General features: G+C 44.0%; 2 protein-coding genes across 2 annotated transcripts in view; one reads left to right on the top strand and one right to left on the bottom strand.

The window, feature by feature from the left end:
- fam120b (family with sequence similarity 120 member B) overlaps positions 1-3400 on the bottom strand; it is a 34169-nt gene extending 30769 nt beyond the window's left edge. Inside the window, exons 1-4 of the mRNA XM_063191100.1 lie at positions 2042-3400; positions 1761-1947; positions 1468-1569; positions 260-435 (exon numbers count right to left, since the gene is read on the bottom strand). Coding sequence (XP_063047170.1) covers positions 260-435; positions 1468-1569; positions 1761-1947; positions 2042-3052 — 1476 coding nt within the window. The 5' untranslated portion in view covers positions 3053-3400. The remainder of the gene's footprint in view (positions 1-259; positions 436-1467; positions 1570-1760; positions 1948-2041) is intronic.
- Positions 3401-7705: 4305 nt separating this feature from the next.
- dld (deltaD) lies at positions 7706-14051 on the top strand. The gene is made up of 11 exons (XM_063192001.1): positions 7706-8274; positions 8411-8707; positions 9131-9191; positions 9322-9579; positions 10303-10363; positions 10496-10626; positions 11126-11295; positions 11628-11844; positions 12079-12973; positions 13101-13206; positions 13334-14051. The coding sequence occupies exons 1-11, from the start codon at positions 8203-8205 to the stop codon at positions 13337-13339; spliced, it is 2274 nt and encodes a 757-aa protein (XP_063048071.1). The 5' UTR covers positions 7706-8202; the 3' UTR covers positions 13340-14051.
- The last annotated feature ends 12201 nt before the right edge of the window (positions 14052-26252 follow it).

Consider the following 26252-nt stretch of genomic DNA (forward strand, 5'->3'; position numbering starts at 1 on the left):
TTCATGAGACAGACTGTCGCCTTGGTCATGTTTTTGTCTAATGGAGTAGAACATTTTCCAAGGACTTCCTCATAATCATGCAACAAGTTACAGTTACCAAAATGAACACTAATGTTATTGCAAATAATTTAGTTACATTGTTCTGCGTGCATCTTTGCATGTATTAGAAATGTCCCAGTCCCAGCCCTAATAAATATATTTAAATATTGATTGATTTATTGATTGACTGTTTCTCACTGATTGAAATATTAGACATTACCTGTAGAAAGATGTATGTGATGAGGCACAGGGCGACCAGCAGTGGCTCTTCAATGCTATCTGGGAGATGAGCATATTCCCGCAGGTCAAGGATGGCTAGGAAAGTGGACAGCTGCAGAGGTCTTGCTTCAGCATCTTTCTTAAACAACCATAGGTCTCTTAAATCAGGCCATGCCTCTGTTGGACAAACAAAAAAAATGTAAGGTGCGTGCACATCCCAGAAAAAAAACAGAATAGCGGGTGCAGAATGTAAAATAATACAAAGACAAAAAAAGAGAAGGAATATTCAAAAACCTCCTGCTGAATGCCTAAGCCCTTTTTGGAAAAAGGTGCCCTCTGCCTATTAAAATCTAAATATCTCAGCTTTCGAAGCACATAAAAACATGAAATAAGTTGCATTAAAAAGCTAGGGACTCCCATTTGCATTGGAATGTGTTCGTTCAGCTCTAACATGTCCACATTTTCAATTTAGAAAACCCTCAAATCTGAAGAGCCAGAATGCAGCGTATATGTTGCTCCAGGCGCCAAAGGTCAAACAACGTATCGCAGCATCAGGCTGTCAATGAAAATAAATCTGGCAATATAAGTGTAACCGAGGCTAACTAGCAGAGTTGGCGTGGAATGTTGGTAAAACCTCCCTCCGATAGCCTCGTAGTTGACAAGGTCGCATGTTCGATCCCCGAGGGGGATGAACAGGTGCAAGATGACCACCGTCACAGTGGTGCCGTGACCCGGATTGGGAGTGAGGTTTAAGGGGGAGAGTGTAACGGAGGCTAACTAGCAGAGTTGCCGTGGAACGTTGGTAAAACCTCCCTCCGATAGCCTCATACAGTCTTGTGCCGTTGGGTCCAGAGACTAGTCTCTGGGCCCAGCGGTATTGTACTGTGTCTCCCATTGCCGGACCGTTGTAGTTGACGAGGTCGCACGTTCAACTTCGATCCCTGAGGGGGGTGAACAGGTGCAAGATGACCACCGTCACATGTAGATATAACATGTAACAAATACTAATTAATAACTGAATACCTACAGTGTGTAAGCCTTTAACAGTATGATTACACAGGGTCAACAGCCTTACGTTGTTTACTTTTGTCAGTTTCATTTTGTGAATGTCAGCTCTCCCCATAAGCAAAACATTTCTTAATCACTGTCATTTTGCACAATATTCATTTCCTGCATCTCTGCCTGCAAATGTACAACTTCAATAAATACCTGAGTCACTAATCTGCTTTGGGGGCACCAGGGCAGGCTCCACTAGGGCGTTTCCAGAATACACAAACCACTCCTTCACCGCAGGTACTGCCTCAGCATCACCTGCAAGGGACACAATAATATTATTAAACCTTACATCTTAATCCATGGCTGGAACTCTTTGAGCAAGTCACCAGACCCCACATTGCTCCAGACACTGTAGCCCAACCTGTAATTCCCTGTAATAACTGTATGTCACACTGGATAAATGTGTCAGCTAAATGCAATGTAATAATGGACCGAAAGCAAAGTACCTGTGAGCGTGGGCTGCAACATCAGCAGGCCGTACAGACGCTCTCTGAGTGGCTGGAAGACAGAGGCTTGAGAGGGCAGAGCCATGTTCTCCGCATCTTCAAGAGTGTTGCTGCATTCAACCACTCCATCATACAGGACATTGTAAAGGAGGAAGCAGTCGGCTCTTGTATGCTTCTCTTTGACTGCCTGTAGAGTTAAAAATTGTAAAATGTATGCAGAAATCATGTCAATGACATTAGATTATGTTTAGGTGATTACACAAAATGTAAGCCATTATTACCTGCAAGATGGAAGCAGAGACCAATTTCTCCATTGCACAACCCTTGTCTGGGGGACACCACTCTTGACCGATAAATGGAATAAATTGACCTGGAAGCACATAAGAGCGCCTCCCGTTTTCCAAGAGCTCTTTCTCCTCCATAGAAAGTGGCAGAGTAAAGAAATCACTATAACCACCATTATCTGTATGGTATTTAATCATGAACTGTGCGAGAGCAAAAAACATCTCTCCTTCGTGTTGCCCATATTGGCTCCGATGATCATTCACGGCTCTGTCTCTGACATGCCTCATACAACTTTCTGGGACAAAATCGTTCCCAAGGAGACAAGCAAGAACTGGAAGCTCCGTTTTCTGAAGTTCCAGGACATGGCACAGCCTCTCCCTGGAGAACAACACCGTGGTCATGCTTTTCAAACAAAGCTTGCTGGCAGATAAATAAGGGACTGTGTCATAAATGACAAAATCTGAGTCCTGACTCAGGATACCCATGCAATCATGGGCATGGCTGTTGGCATAACTGGCTATCTCAAAGTCAGCCTCTCGTGTGGAGCACTTGACCTCTTGTCCCAGGGACTTCAGGGCAAAGCGAGAGAAGGTGGGCAGGCCCGAGGGTAGGGCGAACAACTCCTTGCCAGGCTGTTGTTTGTGGGTCTTGATGAAGTGGAATATCTTGGCAATGTCTCTGTTTGACCTGAGCCGACGTCGCACCCACTCTGCACGCTTGCGGTCCTCAACAGTCCCATCAAAGTAAAACACTAGCCTAATGCCTAAGGCTGAAAATGCTGACACAAACTGGTTCAGGAGGTACATGTACTCTTTCCATTGTCCCCCATGAACCCACGCTTGGCAAGTGTACCACTGTCTCACACATGCCATCCCATCCACAACCAGTGTGGGAGTGCTGTAAGGGTAAATTGCCCTGTGATCCTCTGCCATTTTTCTCAGATTTACTTTAATGCATGTGTCTGGACAGCATTTCTCCATGAAGTGGTTCAAACCCTGAACCCCCATTATGCACTCCTTGTATTGGTATTTTTTTTTTTTTTTGAAAACCGTGCAGCCGGTGCAGAAAAAGCAGTGTACCACACCAAACAGTGTTGTGAAAACACAAGAATTACGCACGGTTTCACCAACACAGACTTGAATGCGACACCAGTAGGTGACAAGCGGCTAGATATGATGATCTTGCGGGCTTTATTTACACCAAGATCACGCTAGGCATTTCTTGAACAACGGAGTTAAATCACATGTGCATGGCGACTGCACACGTGCTAATAAAAGTGTATTCTTAAATGCAAAACCTGTGTAGACACTATCAAAGGATCCGTAAATCCATATCTCTGAAAGAACTCTGCTCAATCCGGAAGTTGGTCCGTGACTTAAATGAGTCCGGCGAATTCAGTGGTTGTTTTTGTTGGCTACTGGAAAGTCTAGAACCGTAGGCTACTATACCAAAAAAGTGTCGTATAGTATGAATGATGATGATGAGGATGACAGTAGTAGTGGTAGAAATAATAATAATAATAATAATAATAATAATAATAATAATAATAATAATAATAATAATAATAATAATGCATTAATTGCTTAATTGGTTTTATCTGACCCTATCGTTACAACTGATGTTTTCTGCTGCAGCTAAATATAAAAAATGTCACACCCTGTAAAAGACAAACTGTCGTGCGTGCAGCGTTAACGGTAACCTAAGTAGACGTGCTGCTTGGGGGTCACGATAGCCTATTGATTTCTCTATCCCCTACAGGCGAAGGTTTTACATAGGAACAAATGCACCCATGGGAAGAGGCAGATGTTCTCCTGAGGACGTCGGCACGCGACTGACCTCAGCTCTGCTGAAGCATTCGTCACCCCATCCTGGAGAGCATGGAGGGTGCGCGCGTGGAAGACACAGGCTACTCCACGCGCGCGCCCATCCTTTGCCCATAGTTTCCGTCATTGCCCAACCAAAACACTGATAACTTTTGCTCATTGAGTCCAATAGCGAGCATGTTAGGTATTTTTGAAGATAACTGCCGAGACACTTTGAATCGCTGGATAACTTTACGCACGACTTTATTTTTTCTCCATTCCCGGTGTTCGGCGCGCATCATCATTGCAGCCACGCGACCCGTCTTTTATTATTGTAATCAGTACATGTCCCTGCCTGCAGCAATGAGTTTGGGAAGCTCCAACGGCAGAAGTGTTTCTGTCTGGCTAAATGTTAAATGTCCAACCCATTTGTAGTATGACAAGTTTTATTAACGCTGTGCAAAAGGGCTAAGCGGTTAGTGGGATAAAAGTCCGTTTGTTGTTGACATATTGGGCTAATTGTATGTCCATTGTTATGTGTTAGGGATATGCAATTGGCTGTTACAGTGAATGTTTGAAACCAGTTGCAATTATGAGCAGGCCATAGGCCTATCCACAGCGTCTGGCTTGCTTATGTTTTTTCGTTACACTTTGTATTCTTAATTCCCATCAAATGATTTAGTCTATATAAAAAGGAGTCCCCCAAGCTGTGTACTAAAACGTTCCCATGGACTCTCCGGGAAACGGCACCTAACCATATGGCCGGTGCCATACCGTTACAGGTCCTTTACATGCTTCCAGTTTCATTTAGCTGAAGACTGTGCAATGCGTGGACGAACAGTGGAGACATGCAGTTGAAATGTGGAGGCTGTGGTGGGGGGGAACGCCATTTGGTTGGGAGCAGATGGTTAGCTTGGGGGGCTGTCCGCGTCTAAAGGCGTGTCGTGCCCTTCAGAGAGAATCCCCAAGGGTTCCCTCTTGTATTCCAAATCAATGAAAATTAAAGCGCAAAGAAAAGATGAATAGTAGGACCTAGAGTCCCTTCTTTGTTCATTGCAGCTACTGGTGGGCAGGAGTTAAAGTACAACAGCCTCCTATAGAAACACTTAAGTTAAACAGTCTCTCCATAGTTCACCTTCTGAAAGGAGGAGGAGGGCCAAAAGGAGCTTTCTGCTTGATTTAACCAAGACAGAATCGCGTGGCATAAATTAAGTTTGAAAAGAATAAGTGTAGTGGGCCTGATTCTGAAGGATTTCACCATGGCTTTCGGTTACGCTTTGCTGCAGTAATCGAAAAATGTGTGCCACGTCAATGTAACGAAAAGCTCGACTGGGATATATGGTGATGAAAGACTTTTGATATGTCATGTGTAATCACTGGTCGCGCAAGGGCGTAGCTTACCTCCGATCGACACGTGGTGGCAACAAGAAACAATAGACTTGGTAACACAATTTGAAAATGTAGACAGCAAAGAAAATTGTTGCGTTGACATCAGCGTATCAACAGGTGGATTTCATCCTTGTGTGCGGAAGTGAGTCGTGGATTACGCGTAACTGCAATTTGTCCGAACACCTTCAGTACCAGTAAGCGCATACGACTTCAATGCGAGCGTCGACGTTGCGCAACGGACGTCAGCGAGAACTTGTTGTCACGATGTGGGTGTTATTAAATACAGCGCATTTAAAGTCGGCCACAAATATGAACGAGACGATGAGCTCGCACCGGTTTGCTCTACTAACACACCACGTGTGAGGAGTGGGGGGACAGGCAGTGAGGAGGAGCTGAAGTGGGGACCTGCGCAAACTTGTGTAGAGGTGTGAGACAAGACCCATATACACACGTGAGTGAGTTGTTGACCAACCAGTTCATGGGCGCGTGACCTCGGAGGCAGTCCGCCGACGAGCGCCGACGAGCGTTGAAGGGGATAAGCAACTGCAGAGGTTGCAAGATCTGACTGCAGCCGCATTCATCCCGCGATAGTTTTACACCATGTGACATGTCACCTCGTCAACGCAACGTCGACGAAATTTCGAAGTTTGACAGGAAATCTAACCGTCATGCAGCATTTTCCATCCAGGGTGCATTGCTGTCTAAATGCGCATATATGCGTTGACACATCTCGATCGCACCTATTGATAAGGAAATGGCGTTGTAAGCAAACATTGACTCAGCTATTGAACTAACCTAATTTTGATCGATTTCATAAAACAACGGGCAGAATCCAACCGACTTTCCTCTGGCATGTTGAGTGTAAAAAAACAACCAACCAAAATAGACATCTTTGCATTCTTGTGAATGAAAGTAGGCTACCGTTTCAATTAAACCCCTAATGGAAGCGCACGGCGCGCGCGCGCACACACACACACACACACACACACACACACACACACACACACACACACACACACACACACACACACAGATGGGGGGGGAGGTATGTAAATGTACTTTAGAGCCCTGGCAACAAGCCCACAAGTGAAAGTCGCGGGAGAGAAGGGAAGGATTGATAGTTAAACGCCCCATAAAATACGAAAAAAACGCATCGTAAGATGCTCAACTTTCCTCTTACGGTTGAAGTTTGGACGACTATGAGTAGGCTAGCTGTGCGGTTATCCCTGTGAGAGTAACCAAACTTCGTACATTGTTGTAGAGACGGCAGCGTGCACCGAGGGGAGCTCTTTCCCCCTGCTATATTGTGGGGGAGAGCAGGTGTTGTCCGCATTACCATACAGCTGAGAGCACAAAGGGCCAACTTATTCTTCCCTCGCACAATAACAGGGTGCCTTAATGACAGCCACGCGAACGACATACACCAGCAGTTTCCACTGCTCATCAGAACGGAGATATAACATGCAATATCAAATGTAAACTTAGATCAACAAATAGTCTACATCTCGAAGACGCATACCACCATCTGCCACGTTAGAATGCCACAACAAGTGGATAGACTGGAAAACATTGACCCATTAACAACCAAATCGCAACATGGATGTCTAAAACGTGTTAAAATCTTAAGTTTACCAGATAAAAAAAGACTAGTTGATTAAAAGATTTTGGGTAGGTAAGTCAAAACAATAAATAAAAAGACTGAAAGTAGCCTAAGTAGGCAACAATTTGGAAACACGGACACTGCACGGGCATGTAAACAATGCCAAACAACCCACACACTGCCAAACAATTGTGATGTTTCATAAACAAATAGCCAAATGTTAGTTAATGGCGCGTTGATTTCAATAAATGTTGTATAAATAAACAACCCATAAAGTGGCGACAATCTGGCCATCCATTGTAACTGTCCTAAAAGATGTTACAGTCCAAGGCTACAGTAGAGTAGTTTTATTTGATTATTTCTTGTTTGTTTATGTTAAAAAATAGTCTTCAGAAATGTTATGGGTCAGGAGAATCTTCATATGAAATCCCTGCACAGCAGAGAAGAATGTCAAGTCATTTGTGCAGGTTTAACTGCCAACGGAGTGTGATGTAATTTGAGGTTTTCTGTCAGCGAAGGATGTAAAGGATTCTTGAGGTTAAATTTTTCTCTAGTATGTAAATGAGACTCTCTCTCTCTCTCTCTCTCTCTCTCTCTCTCTCTCTCTCTCTCTGGTGAAGGGTTGCACATTTTACAGCTCACTAACCATTTGGCGATCTCTCTCTCTCTCTCTCTCTCTCTCTCTCTCTCTCTCTCTCTTTTTTTTTTTTTGGGGGGGGGGGGGGTGGTAGTGGTGGAAAATTGTCCCTTTGTGACAGCTCGAGCCAGATTGGGGGAGTAGCTCATTTGCATGACATTATCCTAGCAGTCGCAGTCTGTATATAACCGGCGGCAGGCTGGCCGCGACATCAGACACACGCATAGTTTTATTGAGTGCAGAAGGGTACGAGCACGCAGGAGAGGAAGTGTGTTGCTGGACCAGTACCATCTTTGCGCTAAATAAATCAAAGGGAGGTTAAACAGCACATCGGCCCAGAAACGGGGTGGTTGTACTCTTGTTTACATCGACCAACCTGTGGCTATATTGATTTTCAAATATCAATATCTGGTTTGGAATTAACGACCCCGCAAAGGATTTTGGCACCTTGGATTTTTCACCACTTTCTTCATCCCTGCTTCATTAAGGATTACATAGACTCTTCTTGTTCTTGCACTCCTCCAGTGACTTTCATGGGACACACAACAAAGTGAGAATACTTTTGGAACGGAGACTGAAGCCAACCCGATGAGATAGGCATTGACATCGCAACTCTTGCAAGAAACCACATCTGGACCAAGACTTCTAGACTTGGTCTTCCGTGAATTCATTTCAATGACTGTTTGACGGACGCAGTCAAATTTCGTGGCTTCTGGAAGTTGGAATTTGATGAAGAAAAGTATCACAATGGGACGCCACTCAATCCTGGTGGCAGTTATTCTTTGTATGCTGACGTGCCAGGTAAGATATAGCCTATTTTCTCTTATGATCAATTTGATTTCATCATTTATTGTCTGCAGGCGTTCATTCTCGACACATTTGCGTTATGATATGTCTGCAAATATGCCGCGTTTCATTTAAGTTTTTCTGTCAACAGGGACTCTGTTCTGGAGTATTTGAACTGAAATTACAAGAGTTTCTCAACAAGAAAGGAATGACGGGGAATACGAACTGCTGTAAAGCGGGAACCGGGAACATGCAGCAGTGTGAATGCAAAACTTTTTTCAGGATCTGTTTGAAGCACTATCAGACAAATGTATCGCCGGAGCCCCCCTGTACCTATGGAGGGACAGTTACTCCAGTGCTGGGATCTAACTCATTCCAAGTGCCTGAGATGACGTTCAAAGACTCATTCACCAACCCCATACGCTTCAATTTCGGATTCACTTGGCCGGTGAGTTTAGCGGATTTTACGCACGTTTATTTTGGCAAGTCATATTGCAGACTAATAGGTTTTTATCACACTCACGTGGCCCCTTAACTCCTGTAGCCTAATGTCAACAGACTTGCCTAGTGGAAACGACCCAGGAAGGGCGATCACTGAGCTTAGAACATTTAACATTATGGCACATGGGTGGGAAACTTCACATCCCCACAGTTGGTGTATTATTGTCAGCCCTGCGTGAAATTCCGTAAGACTTCATTTTACAACAGTAAGCAAGTGTGAAAGAGGGGGAATTGAGCGATGAAGGCCGGTGGCATCACACCTATGTTTATTAGCACCTTCTGCCATGTGTTAAAACGGAGTCAATGAGTCTGTGAGAAGTTGTTACCCGGAACATGTGCACTAAATGCAATTCTGCCTTTGTTTATGCAGGGGACCTTCTCACTGATTATCGAATCGCTTCACACGGATTCCATTGATGATCTTTCAACAGGTAGGCCTACTGCTTGCTACAACCTTAGCACATTTCTCAGTTACTGAATATCATCTAAACTAGTTTGTTTTCCATTTTGTTTTCCCCTCAATTCATTATTAATTGTGTTTTTGTTTTGTTTTTTTGGCAGATAACCCCGAGCGTCTCATCAGCCGAATGACAACACAGAGGCACCTCACAGTGGGGGAGGAGTGGTCTCAGGATTTACAAGTGGCTGGAAGCACGGAGCTGAAGTACTCCTACCGATTTTTATGCGATGAACATTACTATGGCGAAGGCTGCTCTGTCCTTTGTCGCCCCCGCGATGACACGTTTGGACACTTCACCTGTGGCGAACGTGGAGAGATCATCTGCAATTCTGGCTGGAAAGGCCAATATTGTACAGAACGTAAGTAAACATCGCCTTCCTTTCTTTTTTTTTAAACGTTACTTTTGTCCTTCAGCGTAATTGATTGTGGAATATTTGTTTTCATTTTACCATAGCCTAGAAAACCCAGTAGTAGCCTACCTAAATGGTGCTTCCAAACTTTTTCCTCACAAACTTTCCCAGTGCAGAAATGTTTTGGTTGTAACAGGCTTTTTTTGCAAATGCAAATGAGCGACGTTTGCGAATAATCACACGCGTGCCATAGATTAAATGTAATGCGTGATTGGCTACTTGGCCGTGTGCTCCGTGTTGATTGGCTTAGCGCGGTGAGGTATTGTTGGGCGCGGGCAGCTGCCGAGTGAACGTAGACAATGGAGCAGCTGTCCAGCACTGGCACCATGTGCACCAGCTGTCCACTCTTATCCAAGCCGATTCGGGGACACTGAGGGGAGGGGTTTTATCAGTGCTGTGAAAAAGGGGACTTCTGACCCACAGTCAGAAGAAAAAGAAGCTTTTGTACTGTGGGGCCTTTGTGTGTTTGGGGGAGCAACTGTGTTAACCAGAACCCTCTTGGCCCTAGCGATGATAAGGGGACTAGTTTTTTTTTTTCTCACATTGAACAAGTGGGGCCTGCCAGCCAACGCCTTGGGAAATAAACAATCATGTGTCTGAGTAACATAGTAACTCTTTGTCTGTAAAAACATATGCTTGAATCAGTGAGGTTATGTTCATCTCTCTCCACAGCAATCTGTCTCCCTGGTTGCGATGATGAGCATGGGTTTTGTGAGAAGCCAGACGAGTGCAAGTAAGTTCATCTCTCCTCCTCTATCTAGTACACACTAAAGCATCATGGGAGAACAACCCAACAACATTCAATCAGAAGTCACATTACTTTGACGCTTTGTCACCAAGCACTTATTTCTTTTTTCCCCATCAGGTGCAGAGTAGGCTTCAGTGGGAAGTACTGTGATGACTGCATCCGCTACCCTGGCTGTCTCCATGGCACCTGCCAACAGCCGTGGCAGTGTAACTGCCAGGAAGGCTGGGGTGGTCTCTTCTGCAATCAAGGTAGGCAAACGGTTCTCAAAATAAGCCCCACAATTAGCCACAGTAGACAGTCTCATAATGTGCACCTGCACCATTCATAACGTGCCTTACTTTTCCTTGACAAAACTATACAACCACAATGAACTTCACTTCAGCATTACACACAGTCTTTAGTAGAGTTTTATAAGGTAGAAGTAGAACTATTGTTACATATGTAATAACAAGGCTAGTAGTATGATGTTACATAGTTGCAATTGCATTATATGATACCACTATTGTTGTAATTACAACAGTACATCTACTTTATACATCTCTGGTCTTTAGTAATGCTTGGTCAACACCATTCTGGTAGCAACATACTTGTAACAGGGGCCTTAAGGCCACAAATTCATGATATTATAGAAAGATGGTTGCTGTGTTTTGTGTCAGCAAGCGTATGGGAAGACCTTGTTTCCCGGTTGTATTTCTTTACAGAACTTAATTTACAGATTGTGTTTTCTTGCTGTTTTTTTTTCTGTAGATCTGAACTACTGCACTCACCACAAGCCCTGCATGAACGGAGCCACGTGCACCAACACCGGGCAGGGCAGCTACACGTGTACCTGCAAGCCGGGCTTCACGGGGGACAACTGCCAGATCGAGGTCAACGAGTGCTCTGACATGCCCTGCAGAAACGGAGGGAGCTGCACTGTAAGTGTACTTTGCTGCGTTGTCATTCATTTTGTTCCATTGTAGTTTAAGGACAGCAGGTTGCAAGTTCATGTCACTGTCCCTGTTATGTTAATTTGGGACATTGTAACAAAAATATGTAACAATGTGTTACATTATCTACCGGTACTTGCACTTAAATGCAACATTAGGTTTAAGTGTGTCAAATGTAAGTACATTGTATTACATGTCAAGACATTAAAAAAAGACAGTGAAATACATTGTTACCAGGGACAGTCATTTAGTGCTGTTAATTACATTGGTACTTGGCTCTTACCATCCCTCTCATATCAATGTACTCGTTGTGTTAACAGGATATGGAGAATACCTACTCGTGCGCCTGCCCTCCTGGATACTATGGCAGGAACTGCGAGCTGAGTGCCATGGACTGCGCCGACGGCCCGTGTCTCAATGATGGCATGTGCGTCACCAACCCAGAGGGTGGCTACTACTGCCAGTGCCCACTCGGCTACGCCGGCTTCAACTGTGAAAAGAAGATCGACCACTGCAGCTCCAACCCTTGCTCAAATGGTATGTTGAAGCCATTTTTTGTGTGTGGAACTGTTGAGGAAATACGTAGTACTCTTACCAATACTGTATGCTCAAAGCTTTTTACATACATTTTGTTTATTTTGTTTATTTTACACAATAAAAGGTAGTGCATGTCTTGTGGAGAAAATGGATTTAGATGGATGTGTACAGTGGGCAGCGCACAGTCAGACCAGTGAATGACTAAGCTGACCAACCATATGTCTTCCTATACAGGAGCCAAGTGTTTGGACCTCGTGGACTCCTACCTCTGCCAGTGTGCGGACGGCTACGTGGGCGACCACTGCACAGACAACGTTGACGCGTGCGCCACCTTCCCGTGCCAGAACGGCGGCACCTGCCACGACGGACTCGACGACTACACCTGCGCGTGCCCGCCGGGCTACACCGGCAAAAACTGCACCGTCCCGGTGAACAGGTGCGCCCACAACCCCTGCCACAACGGAGCCACCTGCCACGAGAGGGACGGCCGCTACGTGTGCGCGTGCGTGCCCGGCTATGGAGGACGCAACTGCCAGTTCCTCCTCCCGGACGTCGGCGGCGGCGGCGGGCAGCCTGTGGCCAACGCCCCTGTGTCACGCAAGGGGCTCGGCGAGGGGGATCAGGGCGACTACTTTCCCTGGATGGCGGTGTGTGCTGGAATTGTATTGGTGCTCTTGCTGCTGCTGGGCAGCGCCGTGCTGGTGGCGTTTGTGCGCGTCAAGCTCCAGCGGCGCAGCGAGCTGATGGAAGGACACGGCGAGACGGAGACCATGAACAACCTGACCAACAACTGTAGCCGCGGCGACAAGGACCTGTCAGTCTGTGTCATGGGCCCCACGCAGGTCAAGAACACCAACAAGAAGGTGGACTACCACAGCGAACACGGCGCAGGCCTTGGGGGCAGCGGCGGCGGCGGCACGGAGAAAAATGGCTACAAGTCGCGCTACCTATCTGTGGATTACAATCTGGTGCACGAACTGAGGCAGGACGAGGCGTGTGGGAGGGAAGAGCTGCTGGAGAAAGGGGACCCGAAATGTGAATCTACTAAAGGAGACTCGAGTCTCAAGTGCGAGGCCGCATGTGAGCCTCTAGACTGTGACTTCAATGAGAAACACAGAAATCACATGAGGTAAATACACAGAGCAGCACACTCTGCTTTGGTTTTTCTTCAGTATGGCTGTGGTTGGAATATTGACCAGCGCTAGTATAAAAATACCTCAGCATTAACTCATGAATGTTTCTGTTGTTTTTCACAGTGACACATCAGAAAAGAGCCACCTAGAACCTTTGTGCAAGGACACAATGTACCAGTCAGTGTACGTTTTATCAGACGGAAAAGATGAATGTATTATCGCAACTGAGGTAAGTTGGCAAGTTTTTGAGCTTTTCTCCACAAACCTTCAGACTTATGTTTTATTAATAATGATTGTCAGTCATGGCAAACGACTAATCCCTCTTTTTTTGTCTGTTTGTTTGTTGTCGTCCTCAGGTGTAACACATTGGAGTTGCTGCTCAGTCGCCTAACCTTAGTGGAGGTTTTACTCCGACGAAATGCTGCTCAAACCAGGGGAAGTGTTTCCCTCACGTGAACTGCTGCTGTGGAAAACTGAAACGTTGAACATGATAACTCAGAATGAGCTGGTTCTCAACTGAAGTAAAGCACAGTGACTGCAGAAGTAGGTCGTTGAGCCATAATGGCTCCTTGCTCCCCACTTTGTTTTTTTGGTCGTTTTTTTTGTTTTTGTTTTTCTTTCTATTGTTGTTGCCCAGGAAACGTGCATGGCCTGGAAAAGAGTTACCTCATTGCACTAGAGAGGGCTTTGCGTTAAAAAAGAGGAACATTTTTTGTATTTAAGCTGAGTGGTGTGTGTGTACTGTTTGATAGTTACATCTGTTTGTGATGGTGCTCCAGAAAAGATACTGCCATCATGTTTTGCTATAGTTGCTGAGGCTTCTATTGTTTTTTCGTTAATTATTATTTGAAGAGGTTGTACTTTTTATTTAATTGTTATTTGTGTTTTATATGTTTGTAAATGTGATGTGGAATTCAGTTTCATATAATTTAATTTTCTCCCTCGTCTTGCAAAAATGTATAGTGTATATAAGGCACTTCGGGTCAATTTGACTGTTTTCCATAAATGTATTTAAGAAACACTGTACATATGTAATGGGAATTGTTTTATAAGTTTTGCTCATGAAGGAAATCATCTAAATATTTTTCCAAATAAATAATGTATGAAACCATGGAAAAGCCTTCTCTCTCTCTACTTTCATCCTCAGAGGAAAAATATTGACCTTTGTGAACATTGGCATCTAAGATGTTTTTATTTTGTTTTTTTCTGCATTTTTTTTAAATTGCAGACACACTCTATCTCTGAAGTTTGTTGAAAAAAGAAAGCTTCAACTAAAGTGAAGATGATGACTGAAACTAAGAAATACATCTCTGATCAGAGTTTTACAAAGTAGAAATAGATGCAAAACCAAAGTAAAAACAAAACATGGACTCCTGAGGTACAGTGAGGTAACTCATAATACACGTAATATATGAGTTCTATCATAAATACACACTCATTGACCTCTTTATTAGGAACACCTCTCTAGTACTGGGTTGGACCCCCTTTTGCCTTCAGAACTGTCTTAACTGCCGGCAACAATACTTTGGTATGCTATGGCAATTCAACAAAGATCATTTGGTAGGCTACTAAGGGGGCCAAATTGTGGCAAGACAATATCCTATCCTACGCCATTATACCATCAGCCTGAACCGTTCATATCAGGCAGGGTGGATCCATGTTTTCATGTTGTTGATGTCAAATTCTGACCATTCCACCTGAGTGTTGCAGCAGAAATCAAGATTCATCAGACTAGGCGACATTTTTCCCATTGTCAAATGTCAAATTTTGGTGAGCTTGTCCTAATTGTAGGCCTACCTTCAGATTTGTATTCTTAGCTGTCTGTAGTGGCACCTAGTGTGGAGCCCGTCAGCCTCAGGGTTTGACGTACCATGCGTTCAAAGGTGCTCTTATGCATACCTTGGTTGTAACAAGTGGTTATATTCCTTTGTATCATCACAAACCAGTTTGACCATTCTCATCTAACCTCTGGCATCAACAAGGCATTTTGGACCACAGCAATGCCACTAACTGTATATTTTCTCTTTTTCAAACTATTCTTTGTAAACCCTAAATCTGGTTGAATATTCCTGAAGATCAGTAGTTTCTGAATTACGCAAACCAGGCATCTGGCACCAACGTCCATGCCATTTTCAAAGTAATTTAAATCACCTTTCATTCCTGTTTTGATGCTTGGTTTGAACATGCATGAGGTTGTCTTGACCTTCTTCTTCTACATGCCTAAATGCGCCAAGTTGCCGCAATAAATGTAATTGAAATATATCTATCGTTTCTACAGTTCATGAACAAGGCTGGACGAGGACACAGGTTTATTTTGCCAACATACACAGTGAGGAGGATGGCAAGAGAAGTGTAACAAATTCTGCCCAACGCTCACTGTTAAAGAATTACAACAAACAGTAGCGTCTTAGGATCACACAGCGGCGTGGAACAGGGGGGGAAAACCCTGACTCATTCTTAGGGCCCAGACCACCTGGAGGGCCCACTGGGGGCCCTCCAATGGAAAATAATTTTCTTCTTTCGTTTTTTTTAAACATTATTTTTAAAATAATGTCAATACATGTTGGCAATTGATGTAATTACATATTCACTGCAAATACATCTGTTGAAATGGATATACTAGCCTGCAAATAGGCTATATCGGACACCATTATCACGCATTGGTTCAGTCCGCCCACTCGCGGACTTTTGATTGAACAATAGGCCTATGCGGAATCAGCACTCACTCACTTCAATATTATGCATTAAACGCAGCTGCCGGTTAGCAATGAAAGACGTCTAAAACACCAGGCTTTCACAAAAAGAATAGAAAGGCAAGAGAGACAGGGGAAACAAAATGAAGGAAAGCAACTGCAGCTGATTTCTTGCAAGAAAGGTGAGCCCAAATGTCAAAATTGCAGCCTAGGCTAGGATTACTGGTTAAGCCTATCCCATTCCCATTCCGTGTGGCCTTCTGTGATAGCCGAAGTCAAATGAAAAAAATCTCATTTTGTTGGCTATCATTGTGATAGAACCCATATTTGTCTTTGATATATTCATAAGTGTCCCAAAAGACCAACATGGGTCGATGTTGGTTCAAATGTCCAAATGATAGCAAAGCTATTTGTAAAATGAATCCCACTCAATTTCAGAAAATGTCACGGACGTGAAGATGCCCCCTGTCGCAGCAGGTGCAAATGGTGTGAACTTGAGAGAAGGTGAGCCTATTTTAGCTAATATCCTAGTCTTGAAGAAAAGCAGTTTCTCAACCGGGTGCAATGCTGCCCGCCCTGGTCATCAAATTTGCAGATTGACTCTGTCCTCGTAACGATATGAATATTAATCGACGTCATGTTCATCTTGCCAATGTCAAGGTGGCGGTGCGAACAGCTGTCAGTCTTGAACTTTCATTCTGCTTTTATTTTGCGGTCTCAACACTCTCAATAGGAAAGCTCTGGTTACTTGGCCATGTCTCTGACCATCTGACAACGCCCGTTATAGCTGAAGTGTGGTAAAATAATGACGAGATTTTGACGGGGCACCAGTCTGCGTTTTGAATGCTGCTGACGCCATTCTATCTGCGCAAAGCGGTTTGCATAGCACAAGAAAAGACAGGCAGAGTAGCCTACCTCCGTGCTGAGCAGGTAGCCTATCTGTATTGAGTGCTCATGAAAATTACTACAAGGTAGGCTACTGTGAAATAGTTCCTGGCCAATTTAATTCTGAAATTATATGCAGTAGCCTAATAAATTATGATTTCAAAGAAATAAATAGGCCTATAACTTCGGGGTCCCCTGACATTAAAAGGTTGAGAATAGCGACATCAAATCCAAACAGCGATAGCCTACTTTTGTTCTTTACTCTGCTTTACAGCAGGTTTTAAGCGACATTTCGAAGTCAGCTTCTGCCAGTAGCCTAGGCTAAATCACAGCTGATCTCTGTTCCTTCCTCTCCCAAACACTGATACGGGGAATAAACGTGACGTGCGTGCGGGGCAGTGCAAGTGAACGAATGTGTGCGCGAGCGCGTGTGTTTCTGTTCAGCGATGCACATTGAAGAAAGTTCAGTTCAACATGTCAATGTCTCATGTGTCCATAGTGCACGAAATAGTAGGCTAAAAGCATTGAGAAGAGAGATGTAGGCCTACCAGTCTCTCCCCCTCACACCATAGTGATGAAGTGATTAAAAGTCATCCCTATGAATATGATAGCCTATTTTTCATAACTGGTAATGTGAAAGATTAAGACATTTTATATTTTTATTATGTCTATTAGCCTATGTCATATGATTGAAGATGAGGATGATTCAAGTGAAGGAGAGGACAGCATAGAGGGGTATTCTGAGAAGGATGACAATATCAAGAGGTAGGCGGGGGGGGGGGGGGGGGTGTTTAGGTTGAGGTGTGTGTAGGGGGGCCCATGGAAGAGGTCGTTCCTAGGGCCCCAAATTTGGTGCTACGCCCCTGGGATCACACAACCTCCAAAACAACCATCAGATGTCATCTCCATGTCAACAAGCTGTTTGCAAGGCGTGGATGGCAGCCTGGCCTGGAAAATGTTTTCCCCTGCAGAGTTGATCTAGCACTGCACTGTTGGAGGCCAGATACAAAAGGACGGCAAACCTGCCCTCCAATCACATTACAATTACACTTAGGGCTGTGCAATATATCGAATATATATCATGATATCAATATTGCTGTCAAACAATATCAAATTTCAAGTTGAAACAATATTTTTGTCAAAAGGTACACTAAGCGCTGTACATTCCCCTCCACTTGAGCCATTGGGAGTACAGAGCAGACTTGCTACCCAGCACTCATGCAGAACACCACTGTGTGTTTCTCTATGGCCCAGTGTAATATACAATTTACCAACCCTAACCCTACCCTAGATGTAAGTACAAAATTGGTATATGGTGTTGCACTGGCATTACATGATATTAAATATTGTTACACTGGTTATTACACTGTACCTAATGTGGTAGATCCACTGTAATAATGAACCATTAAAATAAAGTGTAACCTATTTTTTTTACATAAAGTGTGTGAAAAATAAAAAAAAAGGTTTTACAAAGTAAAGAGGAACTGGGTGCGATCCACCTCTTCATTTTACGGTTTATTCAACTAGAGACGCACCAACACAGGAGAGCGCAGTGTAGCCTATCAACTACTACTACTGCACTAGCTGTGGCCATGGGGTGCAGTGGTGCGTGAGAGTCCACTGCGAACAGGGCCGGATTAACGCACAGGCTAGATATGGCTGCAGCCTAGGGGCCCCCACCTGCCAGGGGGCCCCTGATTGGCCAAGAGTGGAAAATTGCAGAATTGTGACAAGATGCAATATTGGAAAAAAACATCTACTGTGTTGAGCACAGTTGGTAGACATGTTATCCTTAATTCATAGTAGCTCGTAATTCTGACACTCTCCATGCAAATGTGTCGAGAAATTTGCCTTCCAGGGGGCACCACAACAAGCTGTAGCCTAGGGGCCCCAGGCTATCTTAGTCCGGCCCTGACCGCGTAGGCTACAGCAGCTCCAATGGGCAACAGTGAAAAGTATGTGCTTGTATTACACAACTGCTGGAGAGTTGTTTTCACATACCATGCTAAGCTTTTAACTTAACTTTTTTCACTCGCACAATAGATTTTCGCTGAGTTGGAAAATATCAGGAGACAGCGCCAGCGCAGCCTTTTGTTTCTTGATTCGGTAGGCCTGTTGTACCCGCTCCGAATCCAATGGGGAATATCTTCCTTTTTAAAAATCTTTCCCTTTTGGTCATGTCAGTCATTATAAAAATGATACATTTTCTTCTTGCGGTTTTGATATGTGCACCTGTCCTGTATTGTGAATGTTCTGTTAAGTTTGAGTAAAAATAGATTATTATTTGTCGGTGTGTTCCTTTTGTTGAAGCGTTTTCAAGTGTACTCTGAATGAAAGAAGAATTAAACTGAAATACTAACCTGGGTCAATAAAGACAGGTGTCTGTTATAACCCTATTTTGAAAGACTTTGCTTCTATTTCAAAATAGTATTATCTACTTTCATGTTAAATGTTGTTCTCTAAGACTTTCCATGCCAATCAAAGCTTCAATGACTGAGAAATTGAAAAAGCACCAGTTCATTCATATTTCCATTGAAAATGAAAAGCAGGTGTATAAAGTAAAAGAAAAAGTGCTGGAGTTATAGGCTATGTCTCAAATCACGCACTTGTGTCAGTGCACTGACAGTCAGTGCACAGTGTGCACAGTAGTGCATAGTGTTGTGGAAAAATTTGAGCACTATGCACTGTGCCCTCGCTGGAAGTGACGGCTGAGCATGGGCATTAGCTCGCCAAAATATCAGTTGGCTACTGTTTACAATGAACAGCGTCTGGTGCTTGTATTTCCACTTCCTTCACCCCAAAGGACAACAATCACACATACAATGCTTTGGTTGGCATAAAAAAGTTGGTGTCCCATCAACATTACTTGCAGAATTAGGAGACTGTTGACCAAACTCTTCTACTGAACTGAATGCCACATTTCCTCCATGTCATTGTCAACATGGCCGCCGTTTAGTGCGTGCAGTGTCTATGGCTGTGTCTCAAATCACACACTTGTGCACTTCGGACACTGTTTTTCAGTGCCTAGGGCGCTCAAGTTGAACATTTCAGTTGAGCCAGTGCACTGGAAGTGCCAGGATGATCCCCTAACAATGGCGGAAAAATGCAGTGCTTGAATGATGGACACTGCATGCCCTAAACGGCGGCCATGTTGACAATGACATGGAGGAAATGTGGCATTCAGTTCAGTAGAAGAGTTTGGTCAACAGTCTCCTTATTCTGTAAGTAATGTTGATGGTGCACCAATCTTTTCATGACAACCAAAGTATTGTATGTGTGATTGTTGTCCTTTTGGGTGAATGAAATGGAAAAACAAGCACCAGACGCTGTGCATTGTAAACAGTAGCCAACTGATATTTTGGCGAGCTAATGCCATGCTCAGCCGTCACTTCCAGCGAGGGCACAATGCATAGTGCTCAAAATTTTCCACGACACTATGCACTAAAGACCTCAGTGCACTGTGTGCACTGTGCACTGACTGTCAGTGCACTGACAAAAGTGTGTCATTTGAGACATAGCCTATCATTCAAGCACTGCATTTTTCATCCATCACTTTCAGTGCACTGACTCAACTGAAGTTTTCAGCGTGAGCGCCCTAGGCACTGAAACACAGTGCCCGAAGTGCACAAGTGCGTGATTTGAGACACAGCCATAGTGTGTCTACCGCAGGGGTGGGGAACCTTTTCCATTCGAAGGGCCACTTCAAATTCCTCCGAGGGCTGTAAAAGTCCTCTGAGGGCCACATTATGAACACAAACCAGGATTCCCCCCCACACACTTTAGGCCTATATTGAAGGCAGACACCTTTCAAACAGACCCCACCTTCTATAGGTCCCCTGAATGTAACTTAATTGTATTGCAAATGTAATGTTTAAAGGGACACTGTGTGAGATTTTTAGTTGTTTATTTCCAGAATTCATGCTGCCCACTCACTGATGTTACCTTTTTCATGAATACTTACCACCACCATCAAATTCTAAGTATTCATTATGACTGGAAAAATTGCCCTTTTCATACATGAAAAGTGGGATCTTCTCCATGGTCCGCCATTTTGAATTTCCTAAAATAGCCATTTTTAGCTGCAAAAATGACTGTAATTGGACCATACAAGAAAATATGTGTTTATTACTTAGTAAACTTTCATGTTAAGATCAAATATGGCAATGGCATAGGGAGCCTAGTTTCAATGAGCAGCATAGTTGCAGTACCTTTTTTGACAATTTCCTGCACAGTGTCCCTTTAAGATTCCTTTACAAAATATGTCACCTTTCATGTGAAGCTGCATAACATTAAAATTACATCGGGGGCCGGATAAAACAGCCTCAAGGGCCCCTAACGGCCCTCGAGACATAGGTTCCCCACCCCTGGTCTACCGCATAGGTACAGTGTAATAACTATACGGTTTAAAAACTATACGCATGGCCCTGCCGTGACTCAAACGGTAGGGCACTGCACTGGGACCCGGGTTCGATTCTGGCCAGAGATCATTTCCCGATCCTCTCCCATTTCTCTCACTCTCAATCGCTTCCTCTCATCTCTCAAACTCTTCCTATCAAAATAAAGGTATACCCCCCCCCCCCCAAAAAAAAACAACAACTATATATGCTCATGTACTATGGTGCTTACATCTTTAACAGTTCTTCTACTTATCTACTTACTGTAAAACATGGCAAGCCACTTAAACTTTAAAAAAGTAAGTTGCCCTGCTGCCTTGAGTTTGTAAGTTAATTCAACTTGACACTTCCAGGGCTTTCAGGCCGACCAGAACGGAGCCGGTGCCGGCGCCCGCACCAGTTACATTCGGCACTAAAGTGCTTATCTGCGAACCGCCCGTGTTCATACCGGGCTCTGAACTTTTTCCGCATGTGACTGTTTTAACCTGATGAACCTGCTGACGGCCACGATGTTGTCACGGTTCGGGGAGAAAAATGTATTATTTTGCGGTTCGCATTCCGAACCAACTTCCCGGTTCGTGAACGCTAAAATCTGTGGCGTGAACACGATGGCCGGTTCGCGATTAGGTGCGGGAACGGGCACCGGCACGGTTCTCAGTCGGCCTGAATGCGCTATTTGAGGGAGCCGACAGTCATCAGGGCCAGATGCTTTCGTTTTTTGTTTGTTTGTTTGTTTCGAATTTCCCCTTACAGACAGGCCCCCCAATTTAGATGGGGCGGCCCATTGGTGCTAGCCTCGCGCACCATCCTACGTACTTCCGCCAAGACACTTGGCTCCGCACTACGTCTGGTACCTGTCTTCTGTGGAGCGATGTTGACCGGTAGGATTTGAGCCGGTGTTCTGACAAACGGTCCTACATTGTAATTTTATCCTACGGTAGGATGTTCTGTCAGACATGTCTGTTAAACAGTCCTACATCGCCATAGATAGACGTCAGACATGTTTGTTCAACAACTTATAAGTTAAATCCTGATTTTTCTGAAAAATGTCCTTCCTGCTTCCTGCAATCGCGTCAGATCAAACTAAGTCCAGACCATGGATACGAAATGGAAATGGTAGTATTATGGGATGGTCAGGACCAGGCTACATTGGTGCATCCTTAATATACAGTGAAGTGAGCCCATCATAACCGTAGTATGGGAGTGGGGGTGAGGGGCTGGTGTATGCCCAAAAATGCCCTGGCCAGTTTGTGGTCCCAGTCTAGCCCTGGTATGGAGGGGCGTTTGTCTCACTGGTCTTCCTTACCGGAGTTACTGCGAGATTGTGGGTTCGAGTCTGAATCTGGATCTGGAATGAGAAGGACAGAGTACAGAAAAAAGTCACAAGTCACAAGGCATTGACGCGCTGATTTGAACCCTCTATCGCATGTGTCCAATACACCATTGCAAGTTAAGGCGTGCTCCACAAACACCCTGTGACAGGATGGATTTGGTCACGGCACAATTTCGCAACAAATTCGCCAATGCCTTGCTTATTTCGCTGCTCTTGGCAAAAGTTAAGTAGCAGAAACATTGCTTTACTGACAGGTTTGGTTCAGGGATGGTTTTGGTCAGGGCACAGCAGAGCATTTTTGCGTTTAACAACAGATATTAGTCGTGGCAAAATAAAATTGGCGACATGGCGGGAAAAACGCACAAACCTTGTCACAAGACAAAAGTGCATGAACTGTTTACTGTTGCGTTTGAGGAGCACGACTTAACTTCACAAGGCGTCGCACTAACACACAGAATGCACTAGCGTGTGATACATACGCAAAGCCATGTGGTCAGCCTGCACCCTTCCCAGCAATCTTTTTTCAACTATGGCACTGCACACCCTCTGACCAAATGAAATTAGTCCAAGGGTTTGGTAAGAGCAGGCAAACATTCAGGTACAGTTCCAGTGTTGCCAGATTGGGTGGTTTCCCGCCCAATTGGTCTGCTTAAGATGGCCGTCTGCGGGTAAAAATGGCACTTAACAGAAAAAAATGAAATGCCAAATTTATGGCCGTAGAAATCTATAGAATTGGGCGGGATTTAGTGCTTCCAGGCTGGTTTTGAGTATTTTTTGGGCTGGAAATCATCATCCTCGTCTGGCAACCCTGTACAGTTCAGTTGAGTGGAAAGACTACTTGAGCTTCCCCTTGTTGTCCCAGAAGTGTCCCTTGACCTTGCCAAGGAGGAGGGCTGGACTGGGGGAGAAATAGGGGCCTGGCACTTTTGGCTTAAAGGGGCCCCTCGTAATTAACGGCGCAGAACTGACTCACTGGTAAGCCCTCCTCCCTCATGGGCCTCTATTTTCAGAAATTTGATTTTTTTTGTGTGTGTGATAATTTCTGTGTGTGACAATTTCTGATAATAGGAGCCCACAAGGGTTCGAGGCCCACCAGGAAATGCCCGCTATGTCACTTGGACAGACCAGCCCACATCAAGGAGCGACCACCCAGAAGGTTAGGAGGTGACAGCGCACCTCAAACCCCGAGACTCATCCATCATGCCTGCCAAATGCTTCCCAACGGAACATAGCGCGCACACACACACACACACACACAGTTCACATGCCCTCTGTTCGCATATACATATACACACATCTCTACTCGACTCAACTCTACTCTACTCTACTCTACTATACACACGCACGTTGTGCACACACACACACACACACAGTTTATATTCCCAAATAACATTAGCATTAATGATGTGATTTTCGGCTCTTTTCTGAGATGCGGTTCTTTTGGCTCTTCTTACTATGGCGATCCGGCTCTTTCGGCTCCCAATCGGCTCTCCATTCATACATAGTTTTTGCTTAGTTTCTGGTCCTTGACTGCTGTCTGTAACCCCTGCCGATGCTCATTATACATCTTGGCCAATTTTGCCAACAAATAGGGAGAAAAGTGTTTTAAAATTGTTGGTTATGTGGGAATTTCAGAGCATATGCTTAACAAGTGGGAGGGAGAGAGACAGTGAGGCACCGGAAGACCATAAAAATAACAAAAAAATACAACAATTCGGCTCCCAAAATGGCTCCCATTGCGGAGTTGGCTCTTATCGTTCACCTCAAAGAGCCGACTCTTTGTCGGCTCTCGTTCGCGACCGACACATCACTAACTAGCATTATGTATCTACTGTCATGTCTTAATAAATCTCACAATTAATCAAAGTAATCGTAAGTGTATGACAATCAAATGACAACCAATGAAAATCAAATGGCCAATGTCAGCTTTGCTTGGCGAAATATTTTTGTCTGTTGTGCAAGAAGGGTTGCCAGATGAGGCTGATGATTTCCAGCCCAAAAATGCTCAAAACCCGCCTAGAAGCACAAAATCCCGCCCAATTCTATTGATTTCTATGGCAAAAATTGCTTTCTATGGCAAAAAACCCTAGAAGAGCAGGCGAAAGTAGTAGCAACCACTGGTCGCAGCTACATGCTTTGCATGTTAGTGACACTGTCTGAGGAGTCTGAGAGGGATACAAACGCATGCAAACCTTTTTGATACAACCTCAAACCAGATTTCCAATATACTTTACTTGGACGGGAGACTGTGATTAATTTCAGCTAATACATTTTGATTCATTAATTATGGCTGTACAGGACTCTCTTGCATCAGATCCGCCAGATCCGGTCCAGGCATGGCAAACATTTGGGGTTTATAAAAATAAAATATAAAGGCTATGTGTACTATCTGTGGCTATACTGGCGGGCGATTTTTTTTGGCCCTCAAGCTCATTGGCCCTTGGGGGAAAATAGTTGGAGACCACTGTTCTAGAATGTCAAAGGACTTTTTAGGAAAAGCACAAAAGCACAACAATACCTCTTAATGTACAGTTAGGGCCACAAATATTTGGACAGCAAAACATTTATCATCCTTTTCCACCCTATACCCCACCACAATGGATTTGAAATAAAACAAATAAGCTGTGCATTAACTGTAGACTCTTAGCGTTAATGTGAAGGTGTTAACATCCATATCGCATTAACAGGAATGAAATAGCAACGTTTTTTGTCTGTGTTGCCCACTTTTCAAGGGATCAAAAGTAATTGGACAGTAGGCTTCTCAGCTATTCTCCAGTCAGATGTGTGTTATTCCCTTACTACACCATCACCAAGATGTCAATACAAGGTCTTACAGTTCATTTGAAGTGTTCCATTTGCATTTCCATATATTTTTACGCAATGTCCATGAGATCCAAAGTCCACCTGTCACCATCAGTGATGCAAGCCATCATAAGGTTGAAAAAAATCAAAACAAACCCATTTGAGAGATGGGGAAACATTGAATATGATTAATTCAAGAGTTCAGAATGTTGGAAAAAAGAAATACTAGAGCAACACCAAATTACCTGGCAGACATGGAAGACAAATGCTATGGATGACAGACAATATTCTGTATCTGGAGAACAAAAACCCATCTCCCAACAGTTTGCCAGATGTAGAACAGTGTCCAGGTGAACGGTGGATACATGTCCAAGGCAACAATCAAGAAAAAGATCAAGACCATTCAGGAACACTTCACCATAGGAAATGCAGAGGGTTCACTAAAAGATGTAAATTATTGATTGCATCAGAAATAGCAATACCAGATTTGGCTTTGCCAAACAAGGTCTTAAAAAGACTTTACAGGTCTTGAGCTGCATCCTATGGACAGAGGAGACAAAAAGCATCTTGTACAAGGGTAATGGGAAGAAAGGAGTATAGAGAGGGGAAGGAACTGCTCATGATTCAAAGCATACCACCCAATCAGTGAATCATGGTGGTGGTAGTGTCATGGTGTGGGCATGCATATCTGTCAATACTATTTTCCCCTTGTATTTATTGATGATGAGGACTACCGACAAAAGCCACAGGAGGAATTCTGAAGATTTTCAGGCTATATTATCATGTAATATTAAACCTAATGGTTTTGAACTCATTGGACATTGCTTCACAGTGCAGATGGACAATGACCCAAAGCTTCATCTGAAAGCCACTAAGCTATTTCTACCCCCAAAAAGTGGAATATTATTCAATGGCCCAGTCAATCACCTCACCTGAGGGAAAATACCGTAAGAATAAGCAGGAACTGAAGACTGTTGCAATAGAGCTCAATAGCATCACCAGGGATAAAACCAAGTGTCTATTGATGTCTATGGATTGCAAATTACAGGCTGTAACTGACTGGAAAGTATTTGCAACCAAATAATTAAAAATTGAAAGTGTGATGTATAAATACTAGACTGTCCAATTACTTTTGGTCCCTTAAAAAAGGAGTGGCACTGATAGAAAA

Source organism: Engraulis encrasicolus, chromosome 24, assembly GCF_034702125.1.
Source record: "Engraulis encrasicolus isolate BLACKSEA-1 chromosome 24, IST_EnEncr_1.0, whole genome shotgun sequence".
Lineage (NCBI taxonomy): Eukaryota > Metazoa > Chordata > Actinopteri > Clupeiformes > Engraulidae > Engraulis > Engraulis encrasicolus.

What these genes read in the sequence shown, in the direction of transcription:
- dld (XM_063192001.1), top strand. Translation starts at nt 8,203, where the DNA reads ATGAAGAAAAGTATCACAATGGGACGCCACTCAATCCTGGTGGCAGTT. An exon ending in CATTGATGATCTTTCAACAG is followed by an intron (nt 9,192 to 9,321) that starts GTAGGCCTACTG and finishes TTTTTTTGGCAG; the next exon opens with ATAACCCCGAGCGTCTCATC. An exon ending in TGGTCTCTTCTGCAATCAAG is followed by an intron (nt 10,627 to 11,125) that starts GTAGGCAAACGG and finishes TTTTTTCTGTAG; the next exon opens with ATCTGAACTACTGCACTCAC.